We start from the raw sequence: 18,979 nt of genomic DNA, 5'->3' as shown, positions 1-18,979 counted from the left end.
ACTCCACCAATGTGGGTCTGCACCTCACACACGCCCTGCCCTGCATAGGCAGACCCACTCACCTGGCTGCAGAGGTTTGAGGCACCTTGCCTATGTGGACCCACAAGTTGCCTGTGGGCTTGAGGTTGGGTGGAGCCAGTCCTTAGGGCCAGCTGCCTGCCCTGGCTGAGCTGGCTCTCGTGGGTGGGGCAGACTTCTGTGCTAATAGGCCAGGGGAAGAACTCCAATGGCATCTGCCAGAGCTCTTGTCAGCATGCCTGTACTAGGTCACAATAATGGCTGCCATCAATGTCTCAGTCCCTGGGGAGGTGGTCCTGGCCTGGGGAGGTCCCACCTCTCAAAGATGCACCCAGAACCTATCAAGTGAGTCTCTTTTCATCAAAGGACTGTGCACTTTTCTTTCTGGTGATATTAGATTGCTTTCTGAAATGGGTGAATTTGTATGTGGGCCCTTTAATAGCAGGCTTTTTTTCCCTCTTATGTCCAATAGCTTTTCTAGGGGTATTCCCCATTGTAGTTAACAGCCAGCAAAGCCAGATATTATGACACTTGTCTCTGTTGTGCTGAGTCCAAAAGCTGCTTATTGTAGTAACACTCTCCTGCTCAGATCACCCCCTCCTCCAGGAAGGCTCGTACCTTATGATTGCTCTTGGTTAACCATGAAGCCTCATGGCTTGAAGGTGGCTTTTTCCTCTCCAGAAAGGAATTTCTGCCCCTGCCACCTGTCAGCTCTGTCATTTATTGTGTGTGGTGGGGTGGTGTTTATACAGTTTTCAGTTCTCTTGTGGGGACAGTTGTCTCAAGAATAGTTGTAAATTTGTTGTGTCCATGGAGGAGGTGAGTTCAGAGTCTGCCTATGCCACCATCTTGACACTGTCTCTGGAGCCTCTTTAATGAGGGTTCTAATCCCATTCCTGAGGGCTCCGTCCTCATGACCTAGTCACCTCCCAAAGGCCCCACCTCCTAATACTACCACCTTTGGAAGTTAAGATTTCATCCTATGAGTTTTTGAGGAAAGCAAACATTCAGACTATAGCAATGGACAAATGAGGGCAAGGAAGAGGAAACTTCTCTGTTTTAATTAGAGAGTGCTCTGTCCTGCATTGAGAGAGGACATCAAGTCTGCTATAGTACTTCATCCTTTTCCTAACATTCTCAGCTTTCTGATCCAAGGCTAGATCATCAACAAAACTTGAACATATGTTTATGGCATCAGCAAAGCTTTTAAAAAGTTTGATATTTTTATAAAAGAATTGAAGTGATAATCAAGGGAAAAATCTGACCTTGTTGATCTTCCTTACTCAAATGTGTGCAGTTTGATACTGTTTCTGTTTGAATTACGTTTGAAGGTAGAGGCAGGAAACCATAATTTTTTTCAGTAACTATGAGTACTAAAGACCCTGATCTCATTTGAATGTAACTGATGACCTAGATTTGAAAATATCTCTGAGTTAGCACTCAGCCTTTATTTTTGCTTTATATACTATTCGAATAACCTTCTTGACTTTGTTTCTTAGATTAATTGCAACCAATTGAAGAGAATGAGAGGTGGAGGAATTTCATGGTGATTTCCTCCAACAACAGTGAGAATGTGACAGCTGACAGCTTAGGAAGGATAGCAGACCTAGTACCAAAGGCAGAATTCAATAAGCACAACAGTTTAGGACCATTTATGATTGGGTCGAAATTGCGTTACACACATGTATAGTATCATAGAACAGCACAACCTCAAAGAAAAGTTACATTTTATTGACATTACTCAGTTCAATCACAGAAAAGTGTGCTATACATTATTCTTTTAATGGTAGAAATAACATTTAAAAATCATTCATAGGGGTGTGCTTTAGATTTTATGGAAAATAAGCTTATATATAGTATTTTATATATTAATAAATCCAGGTTAATGTACATTAGAGTAGTATCATCCCTTTGTGAGGGGGAAGGAGCAAAGAAGCATTTCTACATAACACAGAGAACAAGAAGACACACTATGGGGTTCATCTCCAATCTGTGATGCAGGCTGTCTGGAAACATGCCCGCAGCTGCCTTCCCTTTAACTCCTTGCTTTCTTCTCTGCTTGTTAAGGTCCTGTCCCTCCTCACATCTAATATTGAACCCATCACCAGACCAGCAGTCCTCTCAGCAGCTCAGGGAAAATTCTACTGAAGGCCAAGTATTGCCTCCTCCAGAAGACACTGTGACTCTCAGTGGATCTTGAGCAACCACACTCTGTGCATCTGAAGACATGGCTTCTTTTCTCTCTCTCATCATTCATCCCTTTAAATTGTTCTCCAACTTAGCAAGGATTTACAATCAGAATTTGCTTCTTCTTTAAGCTTTATCTGTAGCTATTAAAAACAGATAAACTTACAAATTATGTTTCTTTTATTCCCCTTGGGGATGCCACTCTTCAATATCTGGCATGTTTCCTGTGGCTGATGGTAGGGTGAAATTTTCCAGTGGCTGGATCTGCCACTCAGACTCATCTGTGGGGGGAGGTAAAATGTTTTCATCAGTCAATGGCTTGGGTCTCAATAATAGCACTATTCTTGAAGCGTTGATTTGGTCTTGGTTTATCCTATAGTCCAAAAGCATGGTGAACACACACACACACACACACATGCATGCACATGCACACTCTACTTATTCCACAAAATACCTTGGGGCTTTGAGTCTCTTTTCCTGTACTTCTCCATTTGGATAAATACACAAAGATTGATCATACCTTCTGCAAATAGTCACAATTTTCTTCTGGCCTTTATTTATCCCCACATAGGAACAAAATGGATTAATTTTTATTTTCTTCTTTGAAATTTGTAATTCTAAGGTGTGAGGAGTTCTCACCAGGCAGGGATTTTCAGGGCAGTGGGATACTGAGTGATCAAAGACAACTAACAGATGACTTTATTATTGGAAACTCAGAGGTAGTTATTTGACATTTATACTTTATACCCTGCCTACTTCCAAAAAGATTTGAGATGTAATACAATAAAGCAGGCAGGCCAGAGGGAGTAGGGTGAGCAGAGATTCTGTATGGCAGTGCAGGACAGGTAAATTCAGCTGCAGCAATTTATTAGCACCTTTGGCTTACAAAGATTCTGTAGTTTCTGCTCTGAGTACTTGCCCTGGTACTTTAACTTGTAGAAATTGGTTGAAATGGCCTCCAGCCTCGAAAGGCTACCCCAGTGAGATGCTTGCTAATCTATAGGAGAACAAGATTTTGCCTTAGCCCAAAGCTCTCAAATTTGTTTGCTGTATATGCTTTGTATTCTGTCCTTCTTTTTAGTACATTATTTTATCTCTCTAGTCATAAAAGTTGTACCTACAGCAAGGCTGTTCACTTGGAACTGAGGATTACAAACACTAGTTAGTGGGATAATCCATATACGTGTTAGGGAAGGAAAGGACAGTCGAGAGCATTAATGTTTAGTGGTATGTCATGTTATTTTGTCACTTGACAATATTATCCCTGTGGTTCCTAAAATCAGGGGTCAGTACTGGTAACTGTTGCAGAAGATCATCTTTTTGAATGCCTCCCTGAGCTCTGGGTTCCGGAAGGCATATATAAAAGGGTCGATGACTGCATTGCACATGATCAACATGCCATTCACCTGGAAGAGGGACATGTAGCAGACACAGTAAGGGTTATTTGGGCAGAATGTCATTAAGAGGACATGAAGGACAAAAGGGGCCCAGCAGAAGATGAACACCCCGAGCAGGATGGTCAGCGTGATGGCCCCTTTCATGTTGCCTCTAGAGAGGGTTGAGATCTTCCTGGCATGGGAACGGGCCAGCAAGAACATGTGCACATAGAGGCATAGGATAAAGACCAACATGAGAGGGAACAGCGAGGTGAAGGTGATCACTGTGGGGATGTGATGGGAGAAGATCACCATGGCGATGCCGCTGCCCAGGCAGCACGTCCAGATGACTATCAGGACAACAATGGCACGGTGCATGGTCACAATGCTGTGGTACTGCAGAGCATGGAAGATTGTGATGTAGCGGTCAACGGCGATCACAGACAGGCTGAAAATGGACCCAAGTAGGGAGAGGATGAACAGAGAGTCAATGATGTCATCGGCTGTGGTTTCAAAATTGCTACGAGGCTTGAGATAACCTGTGTTTCTGAACATGATCAGGATATTTTCCAGGATCTTATATAGGCTACCCAACATATCAGAAATGGCCAAGCTGCAAATGAAAAAGTACATTGGTGACTGGAGATTCTTATTCTTGATCACAGCCAGAAGGATCATCAGATTCTCCAAAACCCCAATGATGGATATTGTGAAGAATATCTCTTCTGGCAAAACCACAAGAGGACAGTCTGAATTATTTCTTGCTGTATCATTGATGTTTTCATATAGATTGACAATGTGCTTCATTTCTCCTGCTTGTGGTTAAGACCAGGGATGTTACTTGGACTAGACAGGAAACTTGATTGATTCTTTAGAATTTTTTCTTCTTTGTAGTATTTGCTGGAGATCTGAGGTTAAAAACCACACATCCACCTAAAAAAGAATATATAGAAATAACAGTTGCAAAACAGACTACAAAATAAAAAGCTACGTCAGCTTTAAGAAAGCTCTATTGCCTCAACTAAATATAGTGGTGCAATAATTTAAATAAAAGTTTACTAGAACCTCATCTTAACTGCTCTGTGAAAAACACCTTTAGTGGAATTTTGAGCCCAGAGATAAAAATAAAGATTATCTTTGGCCTCTCCCCCTCCCTCTCCCCATCCTTCTGAAGAACCCAATTGTATGTGAGATAGATTAGACTGAGAAAAGAAGTAAAAGAAATGAAAGGCCTGTGCAGAAACAGGAAAGCACACGACTAACCTTTTTCAACTTGGAGGTGGTGGCCAGGTTCAGTGGATGGATGAGATGTTTAGGTCCTTTCTTTTCCACTGCTTGTCTTTCTGGGTTACTGCTGACCCTACGGCTTGTGGGATAATGGCAAAGGTATTGACACACCATTCCTGAAACTGACTATGCAATATGTGTTACTTCTATTTCAAAAGCAGAACTCACAGGAATGATATTTCCATAGATTTCCAATATTTTCAAGATTTCAGTAGGTTGGAATTGAATTATGGCAGCAGAAGAGTGCAGTTGCCCTCAAGCAGAACGTGCTGACTAGATCATAGTTGCACAGCTTTGAGAAGTCTGCTTCTGGTGAGAGCTTGTGGAATTTATACTGTTTCAGTTTCCAGATGGTTAGACACAGGCAGTTTTATGAAATGTATTAGATTTGCCTTAGCCATTGCAGCAGTTATAAAGATAAGGCCACAAATTATTTCTACTCTTCCTCTCAAGAGATGGAGCTTAATTCCCTGCTACTTGAGTGTGTGGGAAGCCAGCTGCTAGGTTGTAAGGTGGCCCTGGGGAGACTGAATCTAGGAGTGTAGCTCTTGATCCAAAGTCCATAGGGCACTCATTACTGTCTTACACTAAGGGTTTTCCTGGAAAGGAACTAATTTCCTCACAAAGGACTGGGATCAGAGGTCAAATATTAAGGTGGAAGTTTATGAGTTACGTAGGTAGATGATGAGGAAAGAAGTGGAGTGACAGGTTGAAGCTGCTGATAGGGTTCCACCAAGGCTGACCAATCCATCCCTTTTGGCCTGGGATTGAGAAGCCTGCATCCCGGGCACCTCCTCAGTCCCAGGCAAACTGGGATAATTAGTCACCCTAGTTCTACCTACTTAGGCCCTGGGAAGTCTGTATGCCGGCAGAGTCCACACATGCTGGAGAAGATGGGACCTGTGATGGTTAATTTTATGTGTCAACTTGACTGGGCCCGGGAGTGCCTGACATTGGCCAAACATCATTCTGGGTGTGTCTGTGAGGGTGTTTTTGTATGAGATTAACATTTGAATCACTAGACTGAGTAAAACAGATTGACATCCCCAATGTAGTCAGGCCTTATCCAATCTGTTGAAGTCTGAGTAGAACAAAAAGGCTCCCACAGGAAAGGGGAGCTCCTCCCACCTGACTGATGAGCTGGGGAAGTGATCTTTTTCTGCCTCTGGACTCCAACAGAAACATCAGCTCTTCCTCTAACTCACCAGTTCAGATAATTGAGTTTAGTTAACAGAGGGTCATTGTAAAGTCTTAATCAAGTGACAGTGTTTTCTACAAGCAATACCTAAGTGGGAACAACAGGGGCATAGAAATTTAATATAACTTATTACCCCTGCTGGGCTCTGAGAAGGGCACTAAGACAATAAGAAAATAGTACATGTCGATTTTTGTTGCAATTTGGGTTGGGGTGGGGAATGGTCTGTCTGGTTTCTTGCATATGTTGTTACCCCTCACAACTTTGAGAAAGGAGTACAGTGTGGCAGTTAAGAGGTGGCTCCACTACACACCTGGCCAGAGTGTGGCGTTGGCAGTTACTTAACCTTTCGGGATGGTTTCCTCAATTGTCAGATGGGGATAATAACAGCACCTACCTTGCGTGGTTCTGAAAATTAAATGAGTTAGTGCACGTGGAGAGCTTAGAATGGTGTCCAGTACGCAGGAAGCAGTCATAAACACCTATTAGAGTCATCACTCCCTTCAACCAAGAGTGGGGTTACACACCACCTGTAGCTCCCCACTCCAGGGTGGCAGCAATTCATGAATTTGCAGTAACAGTGGCTGATTGATGGCCTGTTGAAAGTGGTCCCATGGACTTCACTGATTTCTATTTAAATTCAAGACCATCCTGTGGATTTACAGGATTGGCAGCAGCAGATCAGCAATGCACGTTAACTGAAGCTGGGTTTCAGAACCCCAGCTTCTTAAGATGTGCCAGAATCTCTTTGAACATTTCTTTTTTTATCAATGCCTCCATCAAATGCATTCAAGATTAAAAATATATACCAAATCTGATCACATTTATGGACTCAGGTTTAAGACAGGGGTCTCTGTCTAGACAGGGTTTCCATAGGTGGTTCATGATGGGCACAAGCCTTGGGCCCTGCATTAGGGTTCTCCAGAGAAACAGAACCAACAGGAGATATATCTACAAGATCTCTTTATTATATTCACTTCTTTTCTGGGCTTACAGTTTACTGGGCAATAAATATCCACCCTTCAAATCCATGCTGCTTCTCTCCTTCCAATATTCTATTGAAACCTGCCTCTGGCTAAACTAAAGGAATGGTTCAGGACCCCAGCCTCTGCTAACCCACTCATCTCTTCCACTATGATCTCTCTTGGCACAAAACGTTTCATTAACACGACTAGCATTCATGCATTTATAGTCATATTCTACCTTTTAGGGTAGAGAAATTATATTTGATGTGGGAACACTATGTTTATAATTTTTTTTTCTCTTGCTGGGAAAGATTTACCCTGAGCTAAAATCTGTTGACAATCTTCCTTTCTCTCTTTTTTTCTTTCCTCCCAAAAGCCCCAGTACATAGTTGTATGGTCTAGTTATAAGTCCTTCTAGTTCCATGTGAGCCGCCTCCACAGCATGGCTACTGAAAGACAAGTGTTGTGGTTCCAGACCTGGGAATGGAACCTGGGCCACCGAAGCTGAGTGCACCAAGCTTTAACTGGTAAGCCATCAGGGCTGGTTCTGTTTTCTTTTAATTTGGCAGAGCCTACGTGAATCTAATGGGTATTTTAGCTATTTTAAGAAAGCAACGTGTCTGGTAAACATAAAAAGCAAAAAAACAATGTTAACTATTCATGGAATACTTATTTGAAAGTGCCTTTTAGACCATTGAAGATCTGGACTCCAGCGTGTGCTAAAGAACGGCTTTGCATCTCCCTCTGCCAGGGAGGGCAGATTAATAACCATCAGAGCTCTCCAGAACGTTTTCAGTCAGCTGGAACAATTGCTAAAATGATGGCCAAACAAAGCATTTTAGAAAAGACACCAAGAATTATTATTCTGAAATAAAGAGGCAATCAATTTATACTTAAGCTAGCAGGTGTTTTGGTTTTGTTTTTTTCTTTTCTTTTTCTTCCTGCTGACTCTAGCCTCCCCTACATGAGTCAGTCATTTGATTCTCTGGCCTCATTTTGAGGGTAAGTTATTGATTGACCGGTTATTGGGCACACTCTCTAAGGGAGGCCACTCTCAGCCCAACTAATCGAGCTGCACGGTGGCTAAGTCTTGGTTTTCAGAGTGATGTTTAAATTTTGATCCTTCTTATATTGTTTTTCACCTCTGGGATTAATTCCTTGCCTGAACACCAAGCTCCTCCATCTTGAGCTTTAGTAACCAAGATCTTAAAAGGCTCCAACTCTGTGGTGTTGCCCTGGGAGGCAGAGATGGGAAGGTGAGTGATGAAGGAGAAGCAAGGGACGTCCTTCACAGCTGTAGAGTCTGCACCTAGAAACAATCTTTGCTGACTCACTTGCGCTGAAGGGGTAGGTTTTGGGTGCAAAGTAGAGAATTGGGCGGCAATTATAATCACATGAGGACTACAGGGAAAACAAAAACCAACTTTATTTTTTGGCTGGATCTAGGGGAACATGAAAACATGAATCATCAGAGTTCGTGGTACCACAGGGGCAAACAAATGTGGCCCCAACTACTGTTATGTGGCCCAACTTGCCGGATGCTCTTTGCAAAAGAGAAGGGAGCATGGGCACCTGTAAAATGAGAGTTTTATATTGATTATTGGCTTTGACTAGAAAATGTAAAAAATACAATTTTTCAATTTTGAAAGGGTTCTAAGAGAAAGGAGAAGGCTCTATCATCTGTTAAATTTCTGTCATGTGCCAACCGATACTCTGCTACATGTTGTACATGGCATATCTCATTTTCATCCTGTCGCCAAAAATGTGAGGTGGTCACATTCTCCCCAGTTTGCATCTGAGGAGGTGAGGTGGAAAGGCCAAGATACTGAAGTTCCACAGGCTTTAAACTGTGGAGCTGGAATTTAAATCAAAGCCTATTTGGCTCCAAAAATGAATATCTGTTACAACAAATCAGTTAATCTTAGCGCTTCTATAAATATTCATCTGATAAGGATATTTTATTGGCTTTGGTAAAAAATAAAAACAATATAACTTATAAACCTTAAACCTGTATATCTGACTCATTCAGGATGGTTTCCCCAAGTTTCTCTCTCAAAGATAATTAAAGAAATTCAGAGAATGGAAAGACCCCGCAGTCCCCACTTTTGGTTGAGAAAAGACAGCGATGCCATGGGAGGCCTCGAGCAGAAAGGCTGCAAGCATCCTGGAGATGGTGGACTGTGTTTGGGGGGCTCCCCTGAACTTTTCTGATGATAAGTTAGCAACACTGAGCCAGCATGTTCTCTGTGCTGCTGGGGGGTTGTTGTGTTGCTCTTCTGGAGAACAGCAGGAAAGAAGAATAAGGTGGCTTACTCTTTTACTGAGTGGATGCGTAGTTTTTATTATAGGGTTTTCAGGCTTTTCCAGCTGATAGAGTTTTGTAAGCTCGGCTTTACAGAGAGCCAGCATGGGAAGTGAGCTCTGGGGTCTAAGGTGTGAGCTGTCGGGTGTGCCTGGGGCTGAGCTGGGTGGAGGTACATGTGTGAGGTGGAATTCTGGATTACCTCTGGATGATTTGAGAGCTTCTAGTTCCAATGCGTGGGGTTTTTTTCCCACACCAAGCAATTCTCTGACACCAGCTGGGTGTCTTACAATTCAATTCAATTCTGACACTATCTGCCTGGAGGTAGTATCACATCCTGCAGGTGAAGGACTCAGTCCTACAAGACTACTCCTCCACTTCAGATGCCAGTTGCAAGTTCAGGTTGTCATCTTTGCTTCTGACCCATTGGCTATAGATGGAATTTCCAACAACCCCCTCCTTGGGTTTGATTAATTTGCTAGAGCGGCTCACAGAACTCAGAGAAGCAGTTTACCTGCTAGATTACCAGTTTATTATAAAAGGGTGTAACTCAGGCACAGCCAGATGGAAGAAATGCAGAGGGGAAAGTATGGGGAAAGGGTGCGGAGCTTCCGTGGTCTCTGAGCGCACCACTCTCCCCAAAACTCCACGTGTTTACCGAGATAGAAGTCTTTCAAACTCCATTCTTTTGGGTTTTATGGAGGTTTCATCACATAGGCATGATTGATTGAATCATTGGCCATTGGTGATTGAATCAACCTCCAGCCTCTCTCCCCTCCCAGGAGGTCAGGGAGGTGGGACTGAAAGTTCCAATCCTCTAATCACATGGTTGGTTCCCTGGCAACCAGCCCCCATCCTTAGGTTACCTAGGGGCTTTCCAAAAGCCACCTCACTGACATAACAAAAGACACCCTTATTGCTCTCATCATTTAGAAAATTGCAATGGTTTTAGGAGCTCTGTGACAGAAAAGGGAAGACCAAATATATGTTTCTTATTATAAATCACGGTATCACAGAAGTCCTCTCAGCATCCCAGCTTCTGTGCTCCCTTCTTCCCTTGTTTTTACTAGATGCAGTTAACATTTTTATTTCATTCTTTGAATAAGTACTATAGTCATATATTTATATATGTATATATGTATGTATGCGGAGATAGGTATGAATAGTAAAAAGTCTCCTTCCCAACCCTTTATCTCATTAAAGTAATGCCCCATTACTACTCCTCAAAGAGGTAATCAATCTTCTTCTGGGGTTTCTTTATGAACATGCAAGCGAGTATGAAAATGTACATCATCTCCCAGTTGTTAGTTAGGGTGTCCGAGAAGCAGGTGACAAGATGGGATTAGAAAGGCCTGTAAAGAATGAAGGGGAAAGGCAGCAGGAGCAGGCAGGGGAGCCTTCTGACTAAGAGGCAGGCCAGACTCCTGGGGGTGGAAAGGGGGAAGGAAGGAGAATTGAGGAGGAAGATTCTCAGACTGTGGCACAGCTCTAAGAAAGTTTCGACGCGGCCAATGGGGAGTCCTAGAGCCAAAGGTGCCAATTAGAGGAACCCTAGGTCCTGCAGAAACAGGTTCTGCTAGTACTCCTGCTGTGCTAGGCCCCCCGACCCCCTGACTTTGTATTCAAAAGGTAGTATATTATACATACTGTTCTGTACCTTGTTTGATCTTGGAGACTTTTCACGAATTAGATGGATCACTTTTTCTTTTCTTCCTCCCTCCCTTCCTTTCTTTCTTCTTCTTTTTTGTTTTTTAAACCACTGCATGGTATTCCATTATGTGGATATGTCCTAAGTTATTCAGTCTGTTCCGTCTTGATAGTCACTTGAGTTGTTGCAAACACTTTGCTGTACAAAGAATGTTATAATGAATAATCATGTAAATATATAATTTCTCATGTGCATGTATAAGTAGGATAAGCTCACAGAAAGGGAATTGTTTAGTGGAAGTGTATATTCATTGATGATTTTCGTAGATATTGTCAAATTGCCTTCCAGAGGGGTTGTGCCAATTTACACATCCTCACCAGCAGTGCATAAGAGTGCACTTTCTCTCTATAGCCTCCTCAATGCAGGATTATCAAACTTTTGGATTATTGCCAATGAAACACCTGGCAGATTTTGACCTACATACTTGCCATGAATTTTATCACCTCCCTTTGTTATCCCAGTTGAACCATGCTCTCCGCCGTCTGGGCACTCTCATGGCATTTTGGCCTTTCCACTTTTAGCTTCCTATTTCTGTCTCAGTGCCCACAAACACACCAGACCTTTCCTGCCTCAATATTGGCTGCGAGAGGTGCCCAGCATCTCCTCTTTGGGCACAAACTGTCCTTATAACTGATTTGTGCTTCTATTTCTTGGTCTTGAATTCAAAGAGCCAAGAAAAAGAGTGGAAGAACTGAGTAGTAAAATAAGCTAATAACGATCTAGCAAAAAAGGAGAGATGAAAAATACGAAACAACAGTAAAAGCTTCAAAACCAACATGCAGGGGCAGGTTAAATTTTACGTAAATTAAAAGTAGCCAAGTGGTAGACTTTGTCCTGAATGGACCAGGGGCCTTATCATAAGGTTGTAATTCAGGGGCCTTAGCATAGGGTTGTAAAAGGGTATCTCCTGCTCTCGTAGGTTAGTGCCTCTGTGGCATCTTTGAAGTATTTTGAGTGTGATTCTAATTGCAGATCAAGATGAAGCTCATTGAAATGTCGGAGGCCATTCTTTGAAAGCGGAAGAGTTATTCAGACTTTGACCAGAGCTTAATGGCTCTGAATGAAACTTAAAAAGATGGACGGTGAAGAATGAGAGTGGAGCAGGGTGGAGGATGTAGGTTGGTCAATGAGCTTGCCAAACATCCCTATGGGCGGGATCCCCAATCTTCCTTCCCGCCCAGCATTCAACACCACCCAGCCCTGGCAGCTCCTGGCAGGAGTCAGTGTGGTGGTCAAGGTGTGTGTAGCTGATTGGCCCACCAGTAACTTTTACATGGTCACACCCCTGCAGGAAGATCTGAGCCCTTGCCAGTTCACACCTTTCCTCCCAGATGTTTGACTTGAATAGGGCAGACTACTTTGAAGGACTTCTCACAAAAGGGATTGAACAAAGGAACAAATTGAAAAGATTTTGTGCCTGTTGTGAGGAACTTTATAAGTGATGTTAATCTTCAGTCCATGTAGTGCAACATTCCGCCCTTCCCTGGTACCTGCCATTGGATGCCCAACGCTACCACTGGCCTTAAGCTGATGCTTTTTAGACATGACCACTATTGACTGCTGTGGAATGATCTGTGAAGGCTTCCACCTGATTTCTTATTGGGTTTAATTCTGTGTGACCTTCCAGAATTCATATTTTTGTATGATTGACAGATGGCCCAAAGTCAAGCATGTGTATTGTTATCCACTGTGGTTTGTGGGGTAATGAAGAGTCTAATTTGAAACAGTGCTAGTGTTGCTATTAAACGTCAAAGACGTAGTTCTCTTTCCCTGTGCCTTTGGATCCCTTAGAATCAACTGCAGCACGGAGAACTTCTCATTGGAAGCTCATTGATTTGTTTACTTTACTTTATGGCCCTATTGACATTTATACAGAACAGCATAATTGAATTGCTGAGCTAGAAGGGCCTTGAGAGCACCTAAGTTCAGCAGGTACGCTGCTGAGAATGTTTTCACTAAGGGAGTTTTTCTTTTTTGCTTCTCTTTCTTACCAAATTGAAAAAAAGTTTTATATGAACTATTGTAGCTTTCACCTCCCCCCCTTAATGTAATAGTAATCTCAGCCAGTTTCAACTGTCACTTGTGTCATCCTTATTATTTTTATTTACTCTGAGGTTTGATATAAGTGTATTATCTAGCTGGCTAGGGAAAACTCAGTTGAGATTACTAACAAAATAGGATACTTGGAGTTTTATAAACACAACTTAATGGACACTAATTTTTCTCAAATTACATTATATGATGCAAATGAAGATAAAAGACTCAGTCACTGAGGTGGAAAGGATGAATCTGTAGGATACTTAGGTCTGCTGTCCTGTTTAACTATATTCCAGAGAAATGGTAGACTTTTCTGGGAACGGAGCTGGATATGTTGATAAGAATACAGCTAAGGATGTTCATCAGAGGGTTACCTAAAAGATGTTAAATCTGATCTCCAAACACTTGATCATAATGAGGAATTTGGCCTCCGGAGGAGTTCATATTTTTAGTGATGATATATCTTTGGGTCTCTGCTTACTCATCTATTTTTCTCCTTAAAACAATTTCTAATATTCTTCGAAATTTCCAATATTCTTGAAAGAGAAATCTGAGAAATAGCGGTGTGTGTGTGTGAGAGAGAGAGAGGGAGAGAAATGACATATTAAGATCAAACTAAGATTTGATCTTAGTTAGGGACAGTTGACCTTCTGGGTATTACTAGAAAGTCTTATTTCCAATTTATCCTAAAAATACAAAAACTTTTTGTGAATGTTAATTTTTGTTTTAGTCTAAGAGAAATAATCATGGAAATCAAGAAAAAGCATCAAAGAAATACATATCCTTAACCTTTGTCATCTTCAGTTTCCTCATATGTAAATGGAGACAATGCTGCTTAGCTCACAGAGTTCCTAGAGATCTTGCCTTACGGTTGGGTGTATATATGATACTATATGTAAATTACCCAGGCCAGAGCCAAGCACGCAGTGTGAGCCTGGTAAAGTTTATTCTTCTTCAGAGAGTTCTCATTGCCTGCAGAATAAAAGTCCATTTTAAAATACTTGGCATTTCAGGCTGTCTTCAGTCTGTTCCAAACCCTTGTTGCAGTTCACCTTAAAGATGAGTTCTAGATTGTCCACTGCACAGTTTCATTTCTACCGCCACCCCCGAAATAGCTCCAGATTTCCCCTCTTTCACAAAAGCACAAAATAGTTTCTAACTGCTTTGTTTAGCTGAACAAATGCCTTTAAATAAAACAATATTAAACAACTGCTTTTCTCTTCCAGATGAAGAATTTTAAACCTACTTCATATCTTTGGATGGATGCTCTGAAGCTTTCTTTGGCTCACCTGGCTCCTCTTACCACTACCTCTGGGAAGCAGGTGACCCAAGCCTGACAGGACCCCAGGGCTGCCTTGAGCATGCCAGGCAGCTTTTGGTCTCTGACTTCGTGCTTTGTGCACTCCACAGTGGAACTCAGTCCCAGAGGACGCGGGGTGTTAGCTGGGAGCAGTTGTTATCTAAGAGGTATGGTGGGAGTTGGGGGATGAGAAGGAAGAGGAAAGGAAAGCGTTAGGATCTTTTGGCTTTAATCCAAGTAATTAAATAAAGAATTGGCATTTGTGAGCACCTTCTAGGATCCAATTTCAGGTTATGTGTGGTTGGAAATAAAAAAGATAGGAAACACCATAGCACCCAGCAAAATCGAGCTGAGGAGAGAAGACATACACACCTTAGAAAGGGAAGAGGGAAGGTGTTGGTGGCTTGCTAATCTGAGTAATGCTGCTCCGTGGTGTACACGATGAGAAAGGATTGACTTTACCTGCCAGAGCTGTAGGTAATTTACCGTGTACTATGTAGAGCAAACATGTGTTTAGCAATTTTAATTAATACTCTAACAGATAAAAAAGCAAACTCCCAATTCATCAGCATGTGCTTAAAATTCTGTCCTTTAAAGGCAGGTTGATTTTGCCATGGCTTCTCTTACAATGGTCTCTGTGGTAAAGGTCAGAGGGGCTGCTCAGTAAAAGACATTCTCCCTTAATGCTCCAATTAAATATAAGAGGTAGGTGCTAGTCCTATTTCCTGCTCCCCCACCCATTTCATACATAAGAAAACTGAATCTGGGAGAGGTTCAGTAATTTGCTCAAGTTCTACCCACTTACTTGTTTGCCTGGCTCCAAGGCCCATTTTTTTCTCCTTTATTCCAAACAGCCTCTGCAGGCTGAGCATGAGTGGAAGCAGGAGGATTCTGGCCCACTAGGCTAGTCTGACTGGGTAGCAGTCCTGCCCCCACAAGCACGTGGGCGTTTAGGGCTCATGTTAGTTTGAGCATAGAGCTGCAGGAGGAACCAGGGCCTGGAGGCTTCTCGACTCTATGGCTGTTTTGGTGTAAAATAAAATAAAATAAAAAATAGCACCATAAGACTTGGGGATAGTATTAATCTGTGCTCTTGGAAAGAAAAAGCGAGGAGAAATTCCAACAATAGGTGAATTTCTAGTTCACTTACTAAACCTGGGCTGTCGCAACAGCCTTTGCTAGCACCGAATCACCCTTACCAGCTGTCGATTTTCTGGATTTCACTAAATAGAAGCATTTATAACTCTAAAGACTGACTATTCACGTGGCACTGCTCATTAATGATAGACTACGGCTGATCTGAACCCAGTGCACACCCTTCTTTGACCTCTGTCTAAAATCAATCACGAGAGGCCTTCAAGCGACCCTGTGTTTGGGGTACGAGGCAGCCTCATTCTTCTCTTTCCCAGTGTGTGGTAAAGGCGGCAGCGCTCCCCAGTGTGAGCATTCAGCCATCAAGGATGCCTGTCTATGGCAGGTGTAGAGAGCCTTTAACACTTGACAGGGCTCTGTGCTTACAGTATTTCTTGTTTGAGAGTCACAAGAAGACTGAAATTAGGCAGGAATGACAATGTACCCTATCGTAGGACAAGGAAATGAGGGTCCTAAGAAGCGAGCTTTTGCCCAAGTTTACACAGCTGGAGAGGTTCTCTGCACGTGTAGGGTATCTCTCCTTCCCTCCTCACCCTGACCCTTGACCTTCCACCACCTCTAATCCTCCTCACTTGAAGTTTTACTCCACTGGCCCGCACCTCCTCCAAGACCCTTCCTGCGTCTCTCCACATTGACCTTTCCCCGCCGTCTCAGCAGCAGCTTCAGAAACGCTTGCTGGCTTGACACTTTGCCACTTGAACATGTGCTAGGTCGTTTTAGCCTCTCTTGTTTGCACCATTTATTTTCCCACCAAGTCAGGGTCCATGTAAGTCTTCCATGCGTTGCTAACACACTGCTTAACTTAGCACGTGCATATTTTGAGTTAAGCACTTACTTTAAAGCCATGTTCTAAATTTTAATAGCATGGCTCCTCATAGCCAGAGAGCAAAGCACAAACTTCTTACAATGACAATTGACACCTTTTCGACACCTTCTTTCTTGTCTCTCACCTCTCTGAGCCCAAAGTCCACCTGGGTTCCACCTACACCAGAGCCTCTCTGTCTGCTCATATGCTTCTCCGCTTCGAGCCTGTGTGTGTAGAGTGATTTTTGTGTGGCGTCCCTTCCCCACTTACTTCTTCACCTTTTCGTGTTTAGCACGCATATCCCTTTCTCTGCGCAGACTTTCCTAAACTGCTTCTCCTCTCCCAAAGGAGCCTGAAGGAGCTTCCCGTGCATGTTCCTATGTTCTGTTTGTCCTTATTTCTCTGATGGCATTACTCACATTGAAACACACTGTCTTCCCTCATAGATGGATTCTGAGTTCTTTAGGATAAAAACTGTCCCTGCCACCTGTGTACGCCCAGAGCCCAGCCAAGAACCTGTGAGAGGGCAATTGCTGCTGGAGCAAAACTCCACCGAAGGATGGAGACTGTTCTGTATCGCTCTACTCTGTATCTCTAGTGGGGCTCTCCCTCTAGAGGGGGGCTCCCCCTCTCTAGCCTAGGCTAGAGTTTTCAAAAGGCAGAATTAGGGCGCCCCTCTCTGTGTCCATGGCCCCTGGAGCTCACAGCAGGCACTGACTGGTGCTTGCAGCAAGGCCTGGCACCTCAGTATCCAGTGGACTTTTTGATCAATGCTGGAAGGAGAGAGCACGGCTTCTAACCACCACTTCTGTACTCCTGCTCGGGGTCCTCCTCCCAATCTTGCTCAAGGCCTTACTCTCACATCCCCTTCTTATCTCTTTACTATTACTACCTCTTTTGGGCTTCGCATATGTGTATATGTGTATGCGTGTACATGTGTATGTATGTGTACATGTGTGTATGTCTGCACGTGTGTATGTTTGGGAGGAGAATAGGTAATAGAGTTATTTCAAGACAGCCTAGGGAAATATAAGTATGAATAGCTGTTTTTATAAAAAGACTGAGACCTCTGTTCTGGAGAATGTATGTCCCCATGACAGAGCCAGCCAAGCAAAGTGTCTGACGTCTGCAGTGACTGCACAGCTTTCCAAATGACGACTGCTTTGGAGGAGTTGTATGAAAATAAATGCATTTTTAACTTTCATTTATCCTACACCTTGTATTGCTGCCAGTGAAGTCAGAGGACTACTGAACTAATGGATGAGAAAGGCAGAGAGTGTACACTGCCCCAGAACCACAAACAATCCAGATGCTTGCATCCAAAGAGCTGCTTAGACACTAATACCAGAGCGCAGGATGCCAACCACATGCCAGCATTCCTAGTCATCACGGCAGCAAAACTATCACCCATGTGAAAACAGAAAAGTTAATCAGGTCAAAGGGTGGCTTTCATGAAGGGATCAAAGAAGCATGATTGTTTTTCACCTCTAATTCCACTGGGGAGAAAAATGGCCACAGTGCTTGAATAGAGCTTGATGATCATTTAAAGACTGGGAACACAGAGAAGCCAATAAATTCACCCAGAGGGAAGGTTGCTTCAGTTAGACAAACAATTAATAGATTTTATTGTTATAGTTTAATTAGGAAAAAAATATACTCCCTCAGGAAGGATGAAAGACCGTAATAAAAAGATGAACTCTTAAGAATTCTACATAACCTTTTCTTCAATTTGTTCCTAACTGCTCTATTTATGATCCCAAGGCACTTAAGAACCTGAGAAAGTAATAGAAAATGTACTTACCTTCAGCTCTGAAGCAGGAACTTTCTGGCCAAGATGACTAAGAACAAATGAAATTTGAAAGAAGAGCAAGCAAACAGACCTTGGGCCAGGAAGCGCCGGAACATACGCATCACTGGGAGAGACAGTTCGTTTGTTATCATAACCTTGAATAAATGTCATATGAAATGAACTGCATATTTCTGGTAATGTGAAGTTAGAGAAATGGAAAGAAACAGATTAAGACACAGTTTCCCTGGGCTCAGCTAGACAAGGTTGCTTCCAATGTTTATGATGAGGTTTATGGCATATTATGGGATTGTAAGCTTGCTTGTTTAAAACCTCATTTTAGAGTTGCATTTGGTTTTCCATCTAAGGAATTCAATAAACTGAGGTTTTGAGGAAACGGTTTTGGAATAATTTGTTTTAAAACTTCCAGCAAACTTCTCAAGACATCTTGTAAACATTTGGCTCATTAACCTCATTAAGAGGAAGCAATTAATCCTCTTATTTGTGTTTCACAAGACTAAACAGTGAGACAGAGGGAATTGTGTGCTCAAGGGCACTTAGAGCACATGCCAAGATAAGGAGAGAACCCCCACGTTCTGCCAGTTTATCTTGTCACAGGACTTCACAGCAACCACCATCAAGAACTCCATCATTCAAAGCAAAATTGCTAAGTTTCAGGGTCCAACAGTGTTGGTTTTCTGTTTGCCACTGCCTGCAGGGAAGGACCACTGTTGGTGTCAGGCACATCGACCTGAGTGTTTAATTGCAACATGGGGCCCAGTTTGGGGATGGACCTGGGGCTTAGGGGCAGAGTCCAATTCAGTGGCCATTTCTAAAAATATCAGTTCCAGCCCCAAGCTG

General features: G+C 42.8%; 1 protein-coding gene and 1 long non-coding RNA gene across 8 annotated transcripts in view; one reads left to right on the top strand and one right to left on the bottom strand.

Annotated features, from left to right (window-relative positions):
- LOC111774699 (uncharacterized) overlaps positions 1 to 18,515 on the top strand; it is a 117,052-nt gene extending 98,537 nt beyond the window's left edge. Inside the window, exons 3-4 of the long non-coding RNA XR_011420924.1 lie at positions 7,405 to 7,555; positions 14,302 to 18,515. This is a non-coding gene — a long non-coding RNA (uncharacterized lncRNA). The remainder of the gene's footprint in view (positions 1 to 7,404; positions 7,556 to 14,301) is intronic.
- Positions 1,729 to 18,228, bottom strand: MC2R (melanocortin 2 receptor). Of its 7 annotated transcripts, none has more exons than XM_070220598.1 (4): positions 18,134 to 18,228; positions 10,978 to 11,176; positions 4,845 to 4,947; positions 1,729 to 4,514 (listed from the first exon to the last, which is right to left on the bottom strand). In XM_070220598.1, exon 4 carries the CDS (start codon positions 4,386 to 4,388, stop codon positions 3,492 to 3,494), a length of 897 nt encoding a protein of 298 aa, XP_070076699.1. In that variant the 5' UTR covers positions 4,389 to 4,514; positions 4,845 to 4,947; positions 10,978 to 11,176; positions 18,134 to 18,228; the 3' UTR covers positions 1,729 to 3,491. The 7 variants fall into 7 exon arrangements, with proteins under 7 accessions (XP_070076699.1, XP_070076697.1, XP_070076701.1 ...); XM_070220596.1 differs by having other exon boundaries at positions 10,988 to 11,176; XM_070220600.1 differs by lacking the exon at positions 18,134 to 18,228 and adding an exon at positions 13,865 to 14,272 and having other exon boundaries at positions 10,988 to 11,176.
- Positions 18,516 to 18,979: the final 464 nt, after the last annotated feature.

This window comes from Equus caballus, chromosome 8 (genome assembly GCF_041296265.1).
Source record: "Equus caballus isolate H_3958 breed thoroughbred chromosome 8, TB-T2T, whole genome shotgun sequence".
In the NCBI taxonomy this organism is placed as follows: Eukaryota; Metazoa; Chordata; class Mammalia; order Perissodactyla; family Equidae; genus Equus; species Equus caballus.
This window is presented reverse-complemented; position numbering and strand designations above follow the sequence as displayed.